This window comes from Podarcis melisellensis (genome assembly GCF_964234715.1).
Source record: "Podarcis melisellensis genome assembly, chromosome: Z".
In the NCBI taxonomy this organism is placed as follows: Eukaryota; Metazoa; Chordata; class Lepidosauria; order Squamata; family Lacertidae; genus Podarcis; species Podarcis melisellensis.
The window spans coordinates 1,483,980-1,502,625 of record NC_138547.1 but is presented as its reverse complement, the minus strand read 5'-3'; the positions used below and the strand labels follow the sequence as shown (position 1 = coordinate 1,502,625).

Sequence of the window (18,646 nt, the reverse complement as noted above, 5' to 3'; positions counted from 1 at the left end):
GCTCAAGGTTGCTGTTGGTGTCCCAGCCCCCAGGACCCTTATGGTGATGCACATGTGTGCAGCCAGAGCCCTTAGGTTTGGGGGAGCTGTCAATTCTGGCCTAGGCAATAGGCTCTCAGGGTGCACCATGGCATGCTTTGCATACCAAATTTATACCCTGCTTTTGCATGTTCTCAAAACTGCTTTATAGTCACGTTTCATGGCAGCAAGAGTCAAAACACATACATGACCTCCCCAGGACAGCAGGACAGGGGGCAGCCAGCTTGCCTCACAATGTAAGGACTTTTCCTCATTTTATCTTTTCAGGGAGAAGTCTGCAAGCAAGGAGCTAATGTTATATAGCATGGTTGATTTGCATGACAGTTTTCAAAGTACAAGACATAGGCCTCTGCCCAAGGAATCTTGCAGTCTAAAGTTCAATACACAAGAGGCAACAACAGCAGTGTGGTACAGCAGTATTTGGCAAGGATCAAGGAGATACAGATTCAGCCCCCCACCCCCACCCCCAGCCATGCTTCCTGGAGGGAGGGAGAACATAAGAGCCCATCTTCTGGGCCCATTTTGCCCAGAGTTCTTCTCTCTCCCTCCCCTTGTTGTTCCCAGCAACTGGAATACATGCCCAAGGCGGTATATAGCCATTGTGCCAAGTAGCCATGGGTAAACAAATTCATGGGTGACAGAACTAAGTGCACCATAAAAGTGCTGTACTAGTAGTAGGTGCAACCGTAACAACAGAGGAAAAGGAGGAAAGCAGAGGCCAGGGTAAACTGGGCCTACAAACTGTCCCTCCCAATGGGTGCTCTTTCAAGAGAAGCCAAGCACAGACTCCTTGAAGGACACGTGTTTTACAAGGATTGTATTCCAGCTATAATGTATACAGCTGTGATCTTAACTAAGTCTATTTTAGCTAGATTGGGCATGAGGAACCTGTGGCTCTCCAGATATTGCTGGACTACAACTCCCATCATTCCTGACCGTTGGCCACACTGGCTGAGGCTGACGGGAGTTCCAGGAACACCTGGAGGGCCACAGGTGTTCCCCAACCAGGCTTTAGATTATCATCATGAGAGCTGCCTTGAAATCCTATTCTGGGTCAAACTTGGCAGGATGCAAATCCAAATGAATAAAACAACTGGTCATAGACTGGCCTTTTAAAATAGGCATCCAGTGCCAGAAAGAGGTCTGCAACCTGTTGAGCCCTCTCCTTTTCTAAGCTTAACCGCCTTTCTTTTGCCCATTTGCTAACCCGATAAATATTAGCGGCTCTCACTTGGCTGCACAACCCTCATTTGATCTGCAGCAATCAACTGAGACACCCAGGAGAGAGGGAGGGAGAGATCAGTGCACTCAACTGGATGCACACTCAAAACATCACTCTTCTTTGTGAAAAGCCTCATTCCAGCATAGGGACACACCCTAAAATGTAGTTTTGGGGGACATGCAAGTACTTCCCCTCCTCTAGGAATGGCACTTTTCTAAGAGCGCTAAAACAGCAATTTCAGCAGAAGCCGTTCACCCAGTGCCCACCCACCCTTCTATCTTAGCTCAACCCACACCAAAGCCTCAAAACATTTTAGTCTCCTCAATAAATCCAATCCAACAATTATTTCAACCATTTTCATATAGCTTGTTCCTATACACCCAACTTTTATATACAAAATATTCAAAGAAGCTAATAAATTTAAGGGGGGCAGGAATCAGTGATACTTTGATAATTACGCTACGGTACTTCACCAGCTTGTGGTTAGGATTATGGAAGGCTGGGGCTTTAAGGCCACACTTCCTGATTCAGAGCTCAGTCTGTCTGCTGCCACAGCTCCCTCAGTATCCCACTCCTGACCCAGGTGAAAGTACGACCCTGGAACAGATGACAGTCTAAACACAAGCAGAAAAAAATGTTTAAAAGCTGAAAGGGAGGTGTGGATCTGCTCCATTGCCACATGAAGTACCACTCTGCATTAAAAGCAAGGCAGTGAACCAGGCCTTCCAGGCTCTGGAGTGATGAAGGGGTTTATATATGAAGCCACAAGCGCATCTTTAAACCCATTTTGGATGAAAGGAGAAGTGATAAAGCACTACCCAGAATTTGTTGCTGATGGTTTAGGAGGCTGGATTAACAAGACATGACAGTATTTAAGACAACAACAATAACTTGGGCAATTATTTTTAAAAATAATAAAACAAGCCACTGGTGACACTGCAAAGCCATCTGATGCCCGCTTGCTGTGTCCCTTGCCAAACGCATCTGGCTGAAAACAGGGTTTTATTAGGAAGGAATTCTGCTGATCCTCAAAGTCAGCAGTGGCTGCTGCAGAAGGGACTGTGAGGAGACAGGCGAGAGAGAGCCCACTGCTGCTTTCAAGGGAAGAACGGAAGGCAGCAAAGATGACTTCAGCAAGAACTGCCACCAAAATGCAGCTATTATAAATCTGAGGAAAAGGATTCTGCACAGCCTGCTCCAACATGCACTTCACGTCTGGGATGTGTGTGAGTAGACCAGCGGCTGTTTGCCCAGGACAGGATCTGAGGTGCTGCTGGTAAAGTCTCAATCCAGGTAACATTGCTGATGTGAACTCCTAGGAAGCAAATGCCTCATTAAGAGAGAGACTCAGTGGACATTGCATTTGTAGAAGTACTTAATTTCTGGCAGAAATGCCCTTGCTTCCAATTAGCTCCCAGGCTCAATTCAAAGTGCTGGCTTTTGACCCATAAAGCCCCACGCAGCTCAGAACCTCTTCCCACACGAACCAACCCAGGCCCTGCAAACATCACCTGAGCCCCTTCTTCAAGAGGACCCTCCCTGGGAGACTCAGAAGGGGGCAGCACAAGACGGGGCCTTTTCAGTGGTAGCAACCCACTTGCGGAATGCTCTCCCCTGGGAAGCACACAATCTCTATCTATTTCTAGGCAGTGGGCAAAGTTTTTTCTTTTGACCTGGGCTTTTGGCCTTTAATTCAAAGGGTGGCACTGTGGCCCCTTTTTAGTGGTGAGTGATCTGTGAGTCCTGCTTTTTATCTGTATAGCTGTGGGTTTATTTTACTGAATATTTTAAATTGGTTTTGATGTAAAGTAACAAGCACTGTTGTTGTTGTTGTTATTATCATCAATAAATCTAATAATACAAATAGCAATAATGTGCCTTACCTTGGTTCTGAAGAGGTCCATGCTGTCACAATTTCTAGTGTGGGTTCGTGCCAAAATGCTTTCCTTCAGCATATCTCACTGAGTCTGAACAGTGCCCAGAGAAAATGTGCAACTTATTTTTGCCAACCGAAAGTAGGAAGCAAAATGAGAAGGGGGAAGTAAAACAGGATGGCTAGGGCTGAAAGGCCAAAGGGAACTTCTTAGGCAGCAACACTCTCTGCCCAGGAGCCTGGTGCCTGGGATATTTTTCCAGCACTCATCTAGCTCTTGCCAGTCATACTGGCAGGATCTATCCAATGGCTGCATCTCTTAATAGCAGCACCACTCATCTAAGCACAGCACAGCAAGGCTTTGGTAGCAGCGTTGTTATAATGCATGCATGCAATTATTTGTATCTCTCTTACAGCACAAAAGCTAGGAGATTTCAGGATTTCTAACTTCTTAACCTCCCTGTTTTTCGGGCGGCGGAGAGGAAAACAAACGAACAAGTTAAGGGGTGGGGTGGCCCTGAGGAAGAAGGTGTGGGAGGGGGGCTGTAACTCCCTCAGCCATGAAAGACACCTGTGGTATAATTCAAAGCTGTTCTTTTGAGAGGGCTCAAATTGTCTTCTCACCAGGGTCCCCCCTCTGCCCTCCCCCATCTTGCAGCACAGAGTGATATTGCAGAACAGGAAAGTTATGTTTTATCTGATGTGTGTGTACACACACACAAACTATGGGCCCCCAAAGCTGTTTGTTCCCCTGTGCCTCGGTGCCCAGCCAGTTGGCAAGGCTAGGCCAGGAAGCTGTCAATTCTGATCGTGTTTGGGCCGCAGAGTCCTATTAAAAGAGCCTTGCCGTTGAAGGGGGCGTCCGCTGTTTCCAAAGCATGGGAAAAAGGGGGCTGTGCCTTCCTTGCCTTTGAGCTGGCAACTTGCACTGACTGGGAGTTTTCAAGGAGCTATGAATGAGCTGAACAAAGGAGTTCTGTGGCTAGTTTCTGGCTGAAATCCATGTCAACAGTTCTGAAGGTCACAGGTCATGCTAACTAACATTTATTCCCAGCAAAACCTGCTCCAGCTACAAGCTGTAAGAAGTACAAATTTGAAATCCCCCCACCATAATCCTTCAAGATATTCCTGATCCTTCCACATGTTTCTGCTCAATTAAAAAAGAACTCTCAGTTGCCCACAGAAGAGAGAGAGAGAGAGAGAGAGAGAGAGAGAGAGAGAGAGAGAGAGAGAGAGAGAGAGAATATACACACAATCACAATCAACCACTCCTGTTCTTTCCACAACATAAATGGATGAAAGGCAGGGATTGCATCCAACCACATAAGAAAAATAAAGCAAGAAGCTTCTGATAATGCTAAGAGGAACCAAGCTCAGGCAGTTAAATTGTCTTCCCACTGTTAGGCACTTTTGCAGACCAGGTCCTTTTAAATCCAGAATTGTGAAATTCAGCTACTGGAGACTTTGCAGACCCACACATTTGATTTAAAATGGCTATATGTTTTCCATTTCAGGTCCAGGGGCCAGATCGTAAATTTCAAAAATGGTTCTCAAGAAACGCCAGAGCCAGGAATTATTTCTTCAGTCCCCACCCTGACACCACGCTCCACAATGCTTTCAGCTGCCCCAGGAAGAAAACACTACTTCCATTCTGAACATCCACTAGGTTATAACTGTAGTCAGGAGTCATCAAGGCTCAGGCCTGGAACACATGAAGTAACTATAAACTATAAATACCATCTCTTTGACCAAGTGCCAAGAGCTCTTTTCACCTCTATCTTCAGCCTGCCCTAACACATCTCAAGGAAGGAGTTTCTGAGTCAAATGAGGCAGGCTTGAACACCAGTACTGCTAATTTTTCAATTTAATCTTGCTCCCTTATTGGCAAAAACCATCTGTGCGCATGCCATTCATTCCAGTTGTGTTCAACATGCTCTAATTACTAATTTAAAGCAGGTCCCATGTAAAATACAGAAGCATAAGTCAGTTGTTGCCAAATGCAAGATTGGATTGCTGTGCATGGCAGAGGCGGGAGAAAGCGGAGTTTCCTGTGCGTCACAACTCTACCTTGTTCAGAACGGATCTTTTGCTCTGGTTTTGCCCTTTAAAGCCCTGAAACAGGGATGGGGAACCTATTGCCTTCCAAGTGTTACTGGACTACAACTCCCACAATTCTGACCACTGGTCGTGCTTGGTGGGTCTGATGGGAGTTGAAGTTCAGCAGCACCTGGGGCACCAAAGGTTCTCCACACCTTCCTAACAGGCTTGGGCCTGGGTTACTTGAAGGCACCGGGGGTTTGCTCCGTAGGTCTCTACCCAGACCCAAGAATCACCTTCAGAAAGCTTTCCACAGATTCTCCTGCTAAGTGAGGGGAGGCAAGTGAGCTACTGGGAGTCAGCCTATTCAGTGGTTGTGGAAAGGATTCCCTTTACAGTGGTACCTCAGGTTAGATACGCTTCAGGTTACAGACACCGCTAACCCAGAAATAGTGCTTCAGGTTAAGAACTTTGCTTCAGGATGAGAACAGAAATCATGCTCCGGCGGCACGGAAGCAGGAGGCCCCATTAGCTAAAGTGGTGCTTCAGGTTAAGAACAGTTTCAGGCTAAGAACGGACCTCCGGAACAAATTAAGTACTTAACCTGAGGTACCACTGTACTGGTTTTTGTGCCTTTGAAGTTTCAGTTTTAAAAACATGTTTTAGTGCTTCTTTCTTAACATGATGGACACTTGCTGTTTTTATTCTAGTTTAATTCTGATTCTAACCGTTCTGATATGATGTTCATGTTATACTTCAATATTCTGTGGAATAAAAATGTATGGTTTTATTACTGATTGGCAGGAACAACAAAAAATGTTGTTAAATAAATAAACAGAATGTAAAAGTTTCCTAGACAATATAGAAAAGACTGAGGACCAGAAAGGGTGTGAGACTCTTGCTTCCTGTTACTGTGGCCCTGTTTTAACACCCAAAGGCTCTCCTGGCCTGCCCTCCGCTTTCCACAAGACTTCTATCCCTAGCAGAGCCAGGCAATTAGGATAGAGTTTTCCTTGGAATAAGAGCGCCCTTGCAAATCGAAGAGGCAAGCCCACCCCCCTTTCCAATAGCTTGAATAGTGCTGCAAGAAGGGTGACCACGCAACCCTGACATAAGAGATATTACCCCAAGACAGATGGCCAGCCAAGGCTGAGCTCTCTCTTATGCCAACACTGCTTGGTCATCCTCAGCAACTGGTTTTGGGGGAAATTCTGTGTGTGTGTGTGTGTGTGTGTGTGTACATTCATGCTCGCAAACTCGCTTGTGTAGCTCAAACACGAAGAGACCAAAATTCAAATGCACAAAAATCACATGTTTCCAATCATTCACATCCAACAAATGTTATTCCAACAGCAAATAAACTGAGTCCACTTTTCAGCTAAGGTAAGTTTCAATGAACTACCCTTTTTTAGTGTCTGTTTTTCAGGATGTTGATCAGCCATTCTTTTCTTGTGAGGTTAAAAACAACTCAAGCACACACAATTCTACCTGGAACCAATGAAACATTATTACATGGGAGACAAACCCAGCTCTGGAGCTCCATTGAAAATTAGGGCAATTCTACCCCACAGGAAATAAACCTGCATTCGGGTCACACTGTTAGTGCATTGCAAAATGGTTGCCCTTTGATGCGGATGTAGGAAACTTGTGTGCAATTCCCCACCCCACCTCCTGCCCATGCTCAGAGGGTGGCCTTAGGCAATACAAAAGTCTTTGCCCTACCTTACAGGGATGTTGTGTGATAATGAATTAGCGAAGAATCGTTCACACATTTTGTACCCTGGAAGGTGTGCATTCGGACTGTGTTTTAGCATATGTTGGCTTATATGCCAAACTGTCTATTTTAAATTTGTTAGTTATAAAGTAAGTCATATATTTAAAATAAAATAAAAGGGCAAGAGAAACAGATGCTATTCCAGAAGCTAATAACAACTAAACAAGTTATTTGGAAGCGCAAGCAAGAGCCCCACTCCTCTTTGTGTATTTCTTCACTTCATCCCCAAAACATCCCAGACATTTTTTACTCTGCTGCCTTTGCTACTGGAGGTGTGGGAAGTTAGTGCTGAAAAAGCTGTGCAAAATTGCATGAAGCCAGGCATACCAACATATTAGCTGATTGACAAGATTCAGTTTATAACACTATATGTGCCCATTTAGCAGGGGGTAGGGGCAGAAAATAGTAGTGGCTGAGGTAAATAGGAAACCCAGGTTTCACACACACACACACACAAGCAATTAATGGTTTGGAGAACATCTTGACACAGGGGGGGGGGGAGCAAGGGCCATAGGAAAAGCAAACTATGAGTACAGAATCTAATCTTATACCAGCCTTCCAGCCCCCAGCTAAATATGAACATGCAGTGGTACCTCGGTTTACGAACTTAATCCGTTCTGGAAGTCCGTTCTTAAACCGAAACCGTTCTTAAACTGAGGCGCGCATTCCCTAACGAGGCCTCCCGCCGCCAGTGCCCTTCCATTGTTCGCAGTTTGTTCTTAGACCCAGGTAAAGTTCGCAAACCAAGAGACTATTTCCGGTTTTGTAGAGTTCGTAAACGGAATAGTTCATAAACAGGGCTGCTCTTAAACCGAGGTACCACTGTACTGGCTTTTATTAAAGTAAGCTTTAGAATCTGCATTAGGAAGAGGTAAATCTCCATGTACACAAAAATAAAGTCTCGCCATCCTAGGAGAGATTAATGTTGACAGAGAGATATGTAGGTTTCTTATAGATTTGTTATTTATAAATGAAAGTCAAAGGAAGCTTGGGTTTGGTTTAAGCAAAAAATGAAACATTTTCACAAATAACTATATCTTAAGTATTTTCTCCCCCCTCAGATAAACTAGGTATGCGGGGGCACAACAGTTATTTCTAGCTAGTTATTGGAAACAATAAGAGACTTGGTTAAAAATGCTGGATGAATAAAGGGGCTTCAGAATAATTCAGAGCACACACGGAACACCGAGAAGTTGACTTCAGAGACGCTCGCTCAGAAACAGCATGGATTAAAACCCATAAATTATCCCTTGAACTTGGAATTGGTTAACAAATATTCCTTTTGCATCAAGTATAGCAACGGATTTCAAATCAAACGATGGCTCAGAGGGCATTTTCTGCAACTGCTGAATGAAACTGAGAAATGTCCTCTTTCTTACACCTTCCAACAATTTAAAATTCAGTTTTTCTCATTCCCACCACAACCACCATTTAAAAGGGTCGGGGGAGGGAGAGAGAGACTATCTTTGATTTCCCTGCACAGATCAAGTAAACAAAAATCCCAGGCCAAAATTACAGCATATTCATAACCTCAAACACTTATTTCGGTAAGTTTATTTCCTTTCAATTTACATTATACATTATTTTATCTTTTCAAAGTCTGCTTCGACATTCAAATACAGTGCTGAGGTGCCTTTCTGGTTTCACCTCAAACATTTCAGAGCTGCATATTTCACAACACATCCCTTCAAGGAGGAATAATGAAAACAAAACAGCCATGGCTTGTAGTTCACTTGTGAGGCTCTTCTTCTATTTAACAAAGGATTTTCCTCACTGCTCTCAATGGCTGACCAGTTTCTTGCAACAAACAATGGAAATATTTCCAAAGATTGGGTGGGGTGGGGAGGGAGGGAGGGAGGGAGGCCGGTGGCAAGAGAAGTTTAAGAAAGTCTCAGACCAAGGAAAACATTGTTTATGTCCTCAATCCAGAGACTGTTCCTCCTTCATGAATTACAACTATCTGAGCTGGATTTGAAAACAAGAGAGGAACAAATTAATTCAACCTAGTTCAAGCAAGAAGGGAAGAAAACCTCTAACTTAGGCAATATTATTTATACGTGTCAAAGCAAAACAGAGTTTCTTATAGTGCGTGGTCAATACAAAACAAACTTTATCCACCTAGTAATAAAAGATTTTTCCCTGAAGCCAACTGCAGCTACACAGTTCCCATGTGCATTTTTAACAAGTCAGTCTCAACATCAACATACATGACGGGGCTCCCTCCTCTTTTTTTATTTTATTTTTGCCTGTCAGGTCTGCTGAAAGCCAATGGGAGGCCCCTCAGCGACCCTGTTTTTCAGGGCTGGGAATGTGGCTGGCGATTCCACAACTAAAGCTTCCGTTACCTGTAATTTTTCAAATCTGCCTGCAACTTCTTCTGTGGACCCATGCGGCGCATATTCATGCCCACAACAATATGCCACAGCCCCCAGCCTCACCCAGCAGCCACTTGCCACTCGCCAGCAGGGACCCATGCCTTGCCAGAGCAAAGCTGAAGAGGCATCCCCTGCTGCAATTTCAGCGGGCCTTTAAACCCCCAATTCTTCTCCATGGGAAAGGGAAAGGCGAGGTTTCCATACAGGAGTTAGCAAGCAAAATGTTTTATTATTCCTTTTGGCTTCCAGAGGATACAGAAGAGCATCCAATATTTGCCTCATTTATGAGCCTTCTAGTTCCCCTCACAGGTCAAAAGCACACCTTTGCCACAGTGGGGGTTTCTTCCCATCTCAAACACCTCCAAACAGAGGGCTGCTTGTATCTGGTATTTATTTAAAAATCAGGTGCCCTGCCACTGGTGCTGTTTTTAAACCCCTGCTCTTCTAGAACAGTGCTCTCTGGCCAGCTTCACACATCATGAGATAAACTATAGTTAATGGTTTGCCGTGAACATGCCTATCTTTGCTGTTTTCTCACCCTTCAGAACACAAAGTGCAATTTCTAGTTTAGCCTTATATCAGAACAAGGCACTGTGGTTTATTTCACTGCAATGAACTACAATCAGTAGTAGTAGTAATAAATAATGACAACAACAACATATTATTTATACCCCGCCATTCTGGCTGGGTTTCCCCAGCCACTCTGGGCGGTTCCCAACAGAATATTAAAAACATGATAAAACATCAAACATTAAAAGCTTCCCTAAACAGGACTGCCTTCAGATGTCTTCTAAAAGTTTGGTAGTTATTTTTCTCTTTGACATCTGGTGGGAGGGCGTTCCACAGGGCAGGTGCCACCACCGAGAAGGCCCTCTGCCGAGTTCCCTGTAACCTCACTTCTCACAGTGAGGGAAACGCCAGAAGGGCCTCGGTGCTGGACCTCAGTGTCCGGGCTGAATGATAGGGGTGGAGACGCTCCTTCAGGTATACTGGCCCAAGAGCTTTAAAGGTCAGCACCAACACTCTGAATTATACTTGGAAACGTACTGGGAGCCAATATAGGTCTTTCAAGACTTGTGTTATATGGACTCGGCAGCCGCTCCCAGTCACCAGTCTAGCTGCCGCATTCTGGGTTATAGTTTCTGGGTCACCTTCAAGGGTAGCCCCATGTAGAGCGTACTGCAGTAGTCTAAGTGGGAGATAATCAGAGCATGTACCACTCTGGTGAGACAGTGCACGGGCAGATAGTGTCTCAACCTGCGTGCTAGATGGAGCTGGTAGAATTGACCTGCGCCTCCATGGACAGCTGTGAGTCCAAAATTACTCCCAGGTTGTACACCTGGTCCTTCAGGGGCACAGTTATCCCATTCAGGACCAGAGAGTGCCCCACTCACCCCTGTCCCTCCAAAACAGTACTTCTGTCTTGTCAGGATTCAACCTCAATCTGTTAGCCGCCATCCATCCTCCAACTGCCTCCAGACACTCACACAGGACCTTCACTGCCTTCACTGAGTCAGATTTGAAAGAGAGGAGGAGCTGGGTATATCCGCATACTGATGAACACTCAGCCCAACCCCCCTGATGATCTCTCCCAGCAGCTGAATGTAGATGTTAAAAAGCATGGGGGAGAGGACAGAACCCTGAGGCACCCCACAAGTGAGAGACCAGGGGTCTCAACTCTCATCCCCCCCCACCAGTTTCTGAACTAGGTGGATAAGGAGATCTTAGGGTCCTTACCAGGCCCCAATGGCAAAGGTGGTTGCGTTAAATTGCAAACCACCTAAAAGAGTCTCCTGCTGCTATTTTCTGCAGATGCAACAGAGGCAGCGAAGAAGGTCCTCTCGCCATCACTATCGCCACTTGGTAGGCTCAATGTTGAGCTCTAACCCGTGTCCGGTCAGATTCAGAGTAAGTTTTCCGCCACTGGCACTCCAGCCGTCTCGCCCACAGCTCTGGGGGAAACCGGAGCTCCATGCAATCGGAGAGGGCGCTTCGGAGCCAGACCGTCGATAGCCCTGGTTAACTTCTCATTCCAGCAGGCCACCAGGGAATCAGCTGAAAGGCCATCAACATGGGATAAAACATCCCCTACCACTCTCTGGAAACCATTTGGATCCATTAAGTGGCGGGGCGGACCATCCGATTCGGTCCCACTTCCCTGCAGAGGGTAAGGATCGCGGAGAAGTCCAGTTGCACCAGAAAGTAAGACAAGAGCATACCTTGAGTGCATACTGTGGGCTTCGGAGAGCAAAACAAACCTCAGTAACCATTTCAGGCTTAATATTAAAGCCAGGGATGAGCAGGGATGGGTGAAGCAAGTGGCTTGCCGTGACACGCAGATGCAGGCTCTCTTCAAAGAGATAGATGGTCATGCACTACACACATATAAACCAGAGTGGGGTACACCAAACATAAACTATAGACACAGCAATTCCAATAAAAACCTTAACACAAAATAAAAAAATCAGGATGAACTCTGCTCCTCCTTACTACAAAAACCAGAGCCTAATGCATCAAAAACCCAGGACATTAAACGTCTGACTAAAAAGGGTCATTTTAGCCGGCTCTGAAAACAACCAATATTAGTTTGTGCAAGACACATGTACATACTACTAAACACAATCCGGTCATCACCGCAACAATAACTTTAAACAAACTCAACAAACTCTTGCTTCAGGTATCATTTTATTGCTTTAATATTCATATCCCACACTTCAATGCTAATGGCACTCTTAAAGAAAACAGCTAAAAGATTAGAAAAATGCACAAATCAGGAGTGGGGAAGCTGAGGCTCTCCAGGTGTCACTGAAGGGCAACTCTCACCATCCCTGACCACCAGCTCTGCTGGCTGGAGCTAAGCGAAGCTGCAGGATCACAGGTCCCCCACCCCCGGTCTTTGGTGCCTGTTTATTTTCCTATAATTCTTAAACATGGGACATGATAATTCAGAGGCAGCCTCCCTCCAAAACATGAGCTGCATTTCACAGCATGTCCTCCTGGCACGCTACAGAGACATCTACCAGGTCACTGCTGGAGAGAGAATGCTGGGCAACAGTCCCTGTTCACCTGATCCAGTAAAGTGGCTATTAAAACATAAAATAAAAATCCTCATATTCTCACCAAAGAATAAAAGGGAGCAAGCTGGGACAGAGGAAACAAAGATGCAGTAGGAACAAATGTAAGTTTTGTGCACTTTAAAGAAAAAATTAGTACCACCATTTTAGAATAACTAATGGTATTATTGATACTTTTTACAAAACAAGGTTTACAGAATGAAAAATGAGGCAGGGAAGGAAGGACGAAAAAGGAGTTGTGTATTAAAAGGAAGTACATTTTTAGTACAGATAAAAAGATATAAAATGCAAGGGTCTTCCTATGAAAAATATCCTGTATCAGGAAGTGAGAGAGAAAAAGCAGCAGAATCTCTGTTTGAACCTTCCTATTAAGAATACTCATTCAGTTTTCATTGCGATTTAATAGTGCCAAGTTGCTTTTAAATTCAGAGAACATGCTTGCTGCAATGCCTCTTCCTTTAAATTCTCAAAAAAGGTGGTGTTTTTTTTAAATCTTGGAGTGGGTAAATTGCAGGTTTTTAGGAAGGTATATTTAATATAGTTTGGAACTTCAAAATCACAGAAGACAAGCTGACTGGGAAGAAGATGTGATGCGCTTTGTGCTCTGCAGCGCCCTCTGCTGATAGCAGAGCAGAGCAAACATCCTTCGTTAACCTAAAGGAACAAGTCAGTAATCCACACACAACATTTAAGCATGTCACAGAATAAGTTTCAAGACTCATTAGAAGCAGCCCTTGAGGAAATGGGGAACTGTGGTTTGCCAAAGAAACTATAAATGCTAAGCCACAGTTACAAATGATCTACTTTGATCTCCAGGATCAGCTGAGAGAAGCTTTCCACCAATTCTTTCTGGGCAGCAAATGCGAAAAATGACTGTGCCTGAAAGCACTCAGGGACCCTCAGAGTTAGATGGGATTCCCTTCTCTTAGAGGCCCAGGGGAGCCCTGACCATTGGGAGGACATGAAACCTTGGAAACATTTGCATGCTCTCCATGCAGAAACGTGCCGTTCTCATGTCCTATAAAGGACACACCTTCTCAGCCAGCAAACACCTTCTGAGAAACCTGGAGACCAAACCTACCAGGTGGGAGCCTTGGGGCACTGAGACCTCCCAGCCCTAGTGATGCTGCCAGGACAATGCAGCTACGCCAGCCGACTGAGATCAGCAGCCGGGTGCTTTCAGCAACTCCGTCTTCAAAACAAACCACAAAACTGACAGACCAGTGAAAGATTTAGATGGAACCAATTTCCCTTCAAGGATCTCTTACATCCACTTTATTCAAAATAAATTTTACAATCGCCCAGGGATTACATGCGGCCACAGTTCCTCCTTTGAAAAGTAGCTCCTTTCCACAGCGCAGAAGGGGAGAGCAGGGTCTTATGCCTGTGCTGTGAGTCTTGAGAGGAGAGGGAGGGCCATAGTCAGCGGTGGAGCCCCAGGCCCCATCCCCACTGGCATCTCCAGGTAGCTGGAAGAGAATCCCCTCTGAAGTCCTGGAGAACCTCCTGCTTCCTTTCCAGAGCCATTACCGTTTTTAACAATAACCCAAGGAAACTATATTTACTCAGACAAACCTCATTGAAGTGCAAACCAGCCATACCCTAACCTCCCAGAGTTCCAAGCAAGGGCAGCCTGGGCTGGTGAGGTGTGATTTTGGCCCAAGATAAACATAGTGGGTGGAGGAAAAACTGCTGCTCACCAGGCTCAACTCCACAACTCATCTTCAGGACCGGGTCCAAGTCCAAGAGCACAAGAGCACAAAACTGTCCGAGGCACCATATTTTTGAGCAACATTTATGTGTGGCAAAGTGGCAGTGGAGAAGTTTTATTTTCCTCCCAGCCCCTGTACGGGTGATATAATTTGGGTTTTTCTATCTGGATTTTCCACTTTAGGCACCAAAGCATTATTGGTCAACTGCTTGATGAGCCTTCACTTATCAAAAGCTTCCGTCCTGGTTTAGGAGCAATTAGCCACGAGGGTCATTCTTGAGGAAACTGATGCAAGAGGAACATAGTTGCACTGCAAGGGCCAGGGATACAAAACAGAACACAGTCTGCACCCTTAGTAGTCTTTGTAAACAAGGTCAGCTTATTTACGCTGCAAAATATGTAGGGTCGTGGTGCCTCAGTTCTGGAACACCCTCTGCCTGGTGTCATATGGCTGGTCACATGTTTCTTTGTCACTGTTCAGTGAGAACGGGCTCATTTTTTCTCGTTTTGCTGGCTATGGTTAGAATGTTTTTGAGCATGGGGTTTGTTGTTTCATAGTAATGACGTTGTGTTCTTGTAATTCGATATTGGTGAGATTTTACTGTTATCTTAATTGTGCTCTGTGGTTTGTAATGGTATGATTTATTTTTATGTAAACAGCTTTGAGGTCACTTGTGGCAAAATGGTGTATATAAGCACGTTGTTGTTGTTGTTGTTGCTGCTGCTGCTGCTGCTGCTGCTGTTGTTGTTTCAATCATTGCTTAGATGTGCAGCACTTATTTACATGCATATACACTCTTGCACTGTTTATTCATGTGAATGTTACCAAAATAGAGTGTGTCCGAACCCTTCCCAGGGCACCTCAGTGCACCACAGTCAGGGCATACCTCTCTCTTTCTTAAAAACTGAAGCTCCTCATGGGAAGAAGAAGGAGGAGGAGGAGGAGGAGGAGGAGGAGGAGGAGGAGGAGGAGGAAATGTCCTCCTGTAAAATGAAGTGAGTGCAAAGGATATGGGAGCCAGGCAAACACCCTCCTCATTAATGCCAACAAAAGTGGCCAGTGCAGATTGCCTTTGTTCACACAGCAACAGTCTTGTGGCATGCTTGAGAATGACATGATGGTGCTGACTCCCAAGGAATACCTCTCTTGTTCCAATCAAAACTCCTTCACAGAAAAATTACCTATACAGACTTCTACGCAGCCCGTTTGTGGCAGCAACTGTCCTCTCTCGCAGCCAGTTCATCACAGGGACAAGGCGATGATTCTCCCATCAACTCAGAAACAACTGAGTCAAAAAAAAATTAAAAATGCTGATAACAGGAGAGGAAGAACGCCGGAGCACAAGAAGTTTTCTGGCACACACACGCACACGCACACACACACACACACATCTCCTGAAGTGCAGTGACTTCCCGAGGAACAGATAGGAAAGTGATTCTCTTAACAGCTGGAAAGTGTTAATTAAAAGCAACAGAAGCAGGATGTCAACATTGCTTCCCAGAGCAAGGCAGTGGCGGCAGCAGAAGGGCTGCATTCTGACTTACCTTAAGATACAGAAGCAAGTCTTGGCCCCCGACGATAAGCGGCAGAACCCAAACCTCTGCTTGCTGTCAATGTCTGTGAGCACAAAAGTGAAGTTCTGGCCAACTTGGCCAACTGTGAGGCTGGAAATGGGGAGAACAAAGGAATCTATTAATGGGCTGTTCATTGCAACCACGCCAAGTATCTAAACAGACTTAAGTCATTGAACCAGCAGCACTTCCTTTCTCTGTGCCGCTTCTGAGAGAAGGAAGGCAAGGAAAGGTCCAGTTCAGCTGGACCCACCGTGGTTAAGTACAGCACTACCTAAAACCAAAACTGCACCAGCCCCAAACCTTTGAATTTAAGAATCCCTTAAATTTATGATACTGAGGCAGAGCCAACATCCCACGTGTGTTTGCTGAATCACCTCCCCCCTGGCTTCTTTGCAGATTATAACCTTACAATTTAGGAAGAGTTTCATGATTCACATTTATTAATAAATAGTACGAACCACAGGGACAACCACCACAGCACTAGCCATCATACTAATACTCTAGTGTCATCACTGTACACAGTTGGGATGGAGCACCTGTGGCCCCCAGGTGTCACCCCAGCCCACATGGCCAGTGCTCAGGGGTGATGAGGACTGAAGCCCAGCAGCTTCTGGAGGGCCGGCCACAGGACTGCTTTACCAAGCCCAAGAGGACAGGTCTCTGTCCTGAGGGGCTTCCAATCTAAAATTCAACCCAAGGGAGAAAACAGGGGGGCGGGGGAGAGAAGCAAGCATAAACAAGGGGAAATAGGCAGTTTTAGTCAAATGGATTTAGGCTTCTTTACAGGGTGCAACAAACTTTCCCTCTTTGTCTTCTGATATCATGGGGTAACAGTCAGTGCTTCAGTAAAGGAAACAGGTATGCCAACAGCCAGATGAGAGCAATGTGTTAGTTCTGCCAAAATTAGTTTGGAAGATAGGAGGGTGCATCTGAGCATACGCAGAGTGTCTTTCCCTTAAATTTGGGATTGCTAGAGATAGGCTTCCATGACCTCTCTCCACCACTGGAAATTAGCCACTGAGAAATAGCACAATCACTCAAGGTAATTTTAAAGAAGCCAAATGGCCTTCTGAAACACTGCAGACTTTTCAAAAGGCATTCTGCCCCCAACACAGAGCGAATACGTAAGACAACGTCTCCTATGACAACATGCATGCATTGTCAAACAATGCTTTTTGCTTCGGTTAATTAAGATTATGATGATTAACTAATACTTCTTTAAACAGGTGACAACCCTAGTTTTTAATAGATTGATCTAACCCAGCTTTCCTCAACCTGGTCCATCCAGTTGTTACAGTTACACAACCAAATCAGCCAAACATTGCAATCCTACTTTATATAAGTGGGTTTCTGCAGAAGACTTGTTTGGTGGCAAATACCATCTAACACCTTCTCAGCTAGACAAGGCCAGTGTTTTGGGTCTGACCTTTCGTGGGAAGTTATTTGTTTGTGTTAAGGATGTCATCACTAACAGAGATTCCGAATTACTAAATCTTTTTAAAAGCCAGCCATAAAACTGGCTAGGTAGGGGAAAACCCAACATAGCTGAAGAACTGCATAAGCCTTTTGGCTGTTGTGGCCAAAACTGCAAGTTTCAGCCAGGTGTGTGAAGATACTACCCAAAGAAAAAATGTTATCTCTCTAACTAGGCCTTCCCGTTAATTAACAGAAAGGTTATATATCTTATTTGAGATTTTAAATTCCATTCTATGTAACCAGGTATTTGATACTGCTGATTACCACCAACTGAAGACAACTAGTTTTAGGTCTGTTTGTCTTAGATCTTTGGGTATATAATTATAGGTGGATAACATTATCAACATCATCATCATCATCATTATTATTATTATTATTATTATTATTATTATTATTATTATTAAATTTACATGAAGCTTTCAAACTATGCAACACAACCAACACAGTTATGCAGCACTCTCTCCTTTTTTCTAAAAAAAATAGACTCTATGTCCAGAATAGAAAGCTTTGAGTTTTCTCAAGAAACTGGGAGAGAACTTTTGGTTACTTCTTTTTTAAAACTAAAGTATTCATTTAAGGGGGGAAACCGCACACAAAGGGGATGCTGTGATTCCAGGTTTTGTGATTAATAATACCTCAGTTCAAAAACGTTCAGACCCATTTCCCCAAGTTTACTACAAGTAAAAAAATAAACTACTGTATTCCAGGGACAAAAGGGGGGGAAATTAAATGGGAGCGCAGAATATGCCCTAACAAAAAGGCGCAGCCTTTCCTTTGAATTGTGCCTGAATGCTGAACTCTCCAGAGTCCTCCTCCAAAAGGTGCTGTAGCAGCAAGACGGCTCTTCACCAAAGCTCGCCCTCTCTGCACAATTGCTCCAAAGCACATCCCACACACCAAGGAACAATCTTGATAACACGGTTCATATCTGGGCCTTTTCTGAAAGTTATGATCAACTTCCACTCTGCGGCAAGGTGCTCATTTGCCTTGCCTACAAGAGAGCAAACAATGCAACAATATTGTTTGACAATGCTGGGCCCCCTCCTGCCTTGCAAAGGAGCTCACCTCTATAGGAGCAGCTCCTCAAACACTCTTGAAAAAAATACATCTCTGGCTAAAAACCGAAGCAGAGCAGGGGGGAGAAAGGCACCAGAAGCTAAAAGCAGGGGTAGAAAGCCTCCTTTCCTAACACTATAATTAGTAAAGGATATTACTGCTAGCAGCTTGATACCTCTCTCATAAATAACAGCTTGCTTTATACCATGTGTGAAACCTATTACTTAAAGCATGAATTTCCAGAATGGGGTACAGGAGGAAAAACGTATATAACATGCAGCCTAATTTCTTTATGCTTTGCCAGGTTTTTGTGAATGCCACATCACACACAGGCAAATTGCAGGCTTGTGATCCTGAGCTCACTCCTACAGAACAATCAGGCATGGCTCAGAGACAAAGCAGAGGACTGGATCATTCTTTAAGAAGGCCAAAGG

General features: G+C 44.7%; 1 protein-coding gene across 5 annotated transcripts in view; it reads right to left on the bottom strand.

The window, feature by feature from the left end:
• The window catches only part of DENND1A (DENN domain containing 1A), a 267,383-nt gene that overhangs the window by 149,709 nt on the left and 99,028 nt on the right, over positions 1-18,646 (bottom strand). For all 5 annotated transcript variants that reach the window (XM_081896346.1, XM_081896348.1, XM_081896347.1 and 2 more), the window contains exon 5: positions 15,651-15,770. In XM_081896346.1, the coding sequence (XP_081752472.1) occupies positions 15,651-15,770 (120 nt within the window). The remainder of the gene's footprint in view (positions 1-15,650; positions 15,771-18,646) is intronic.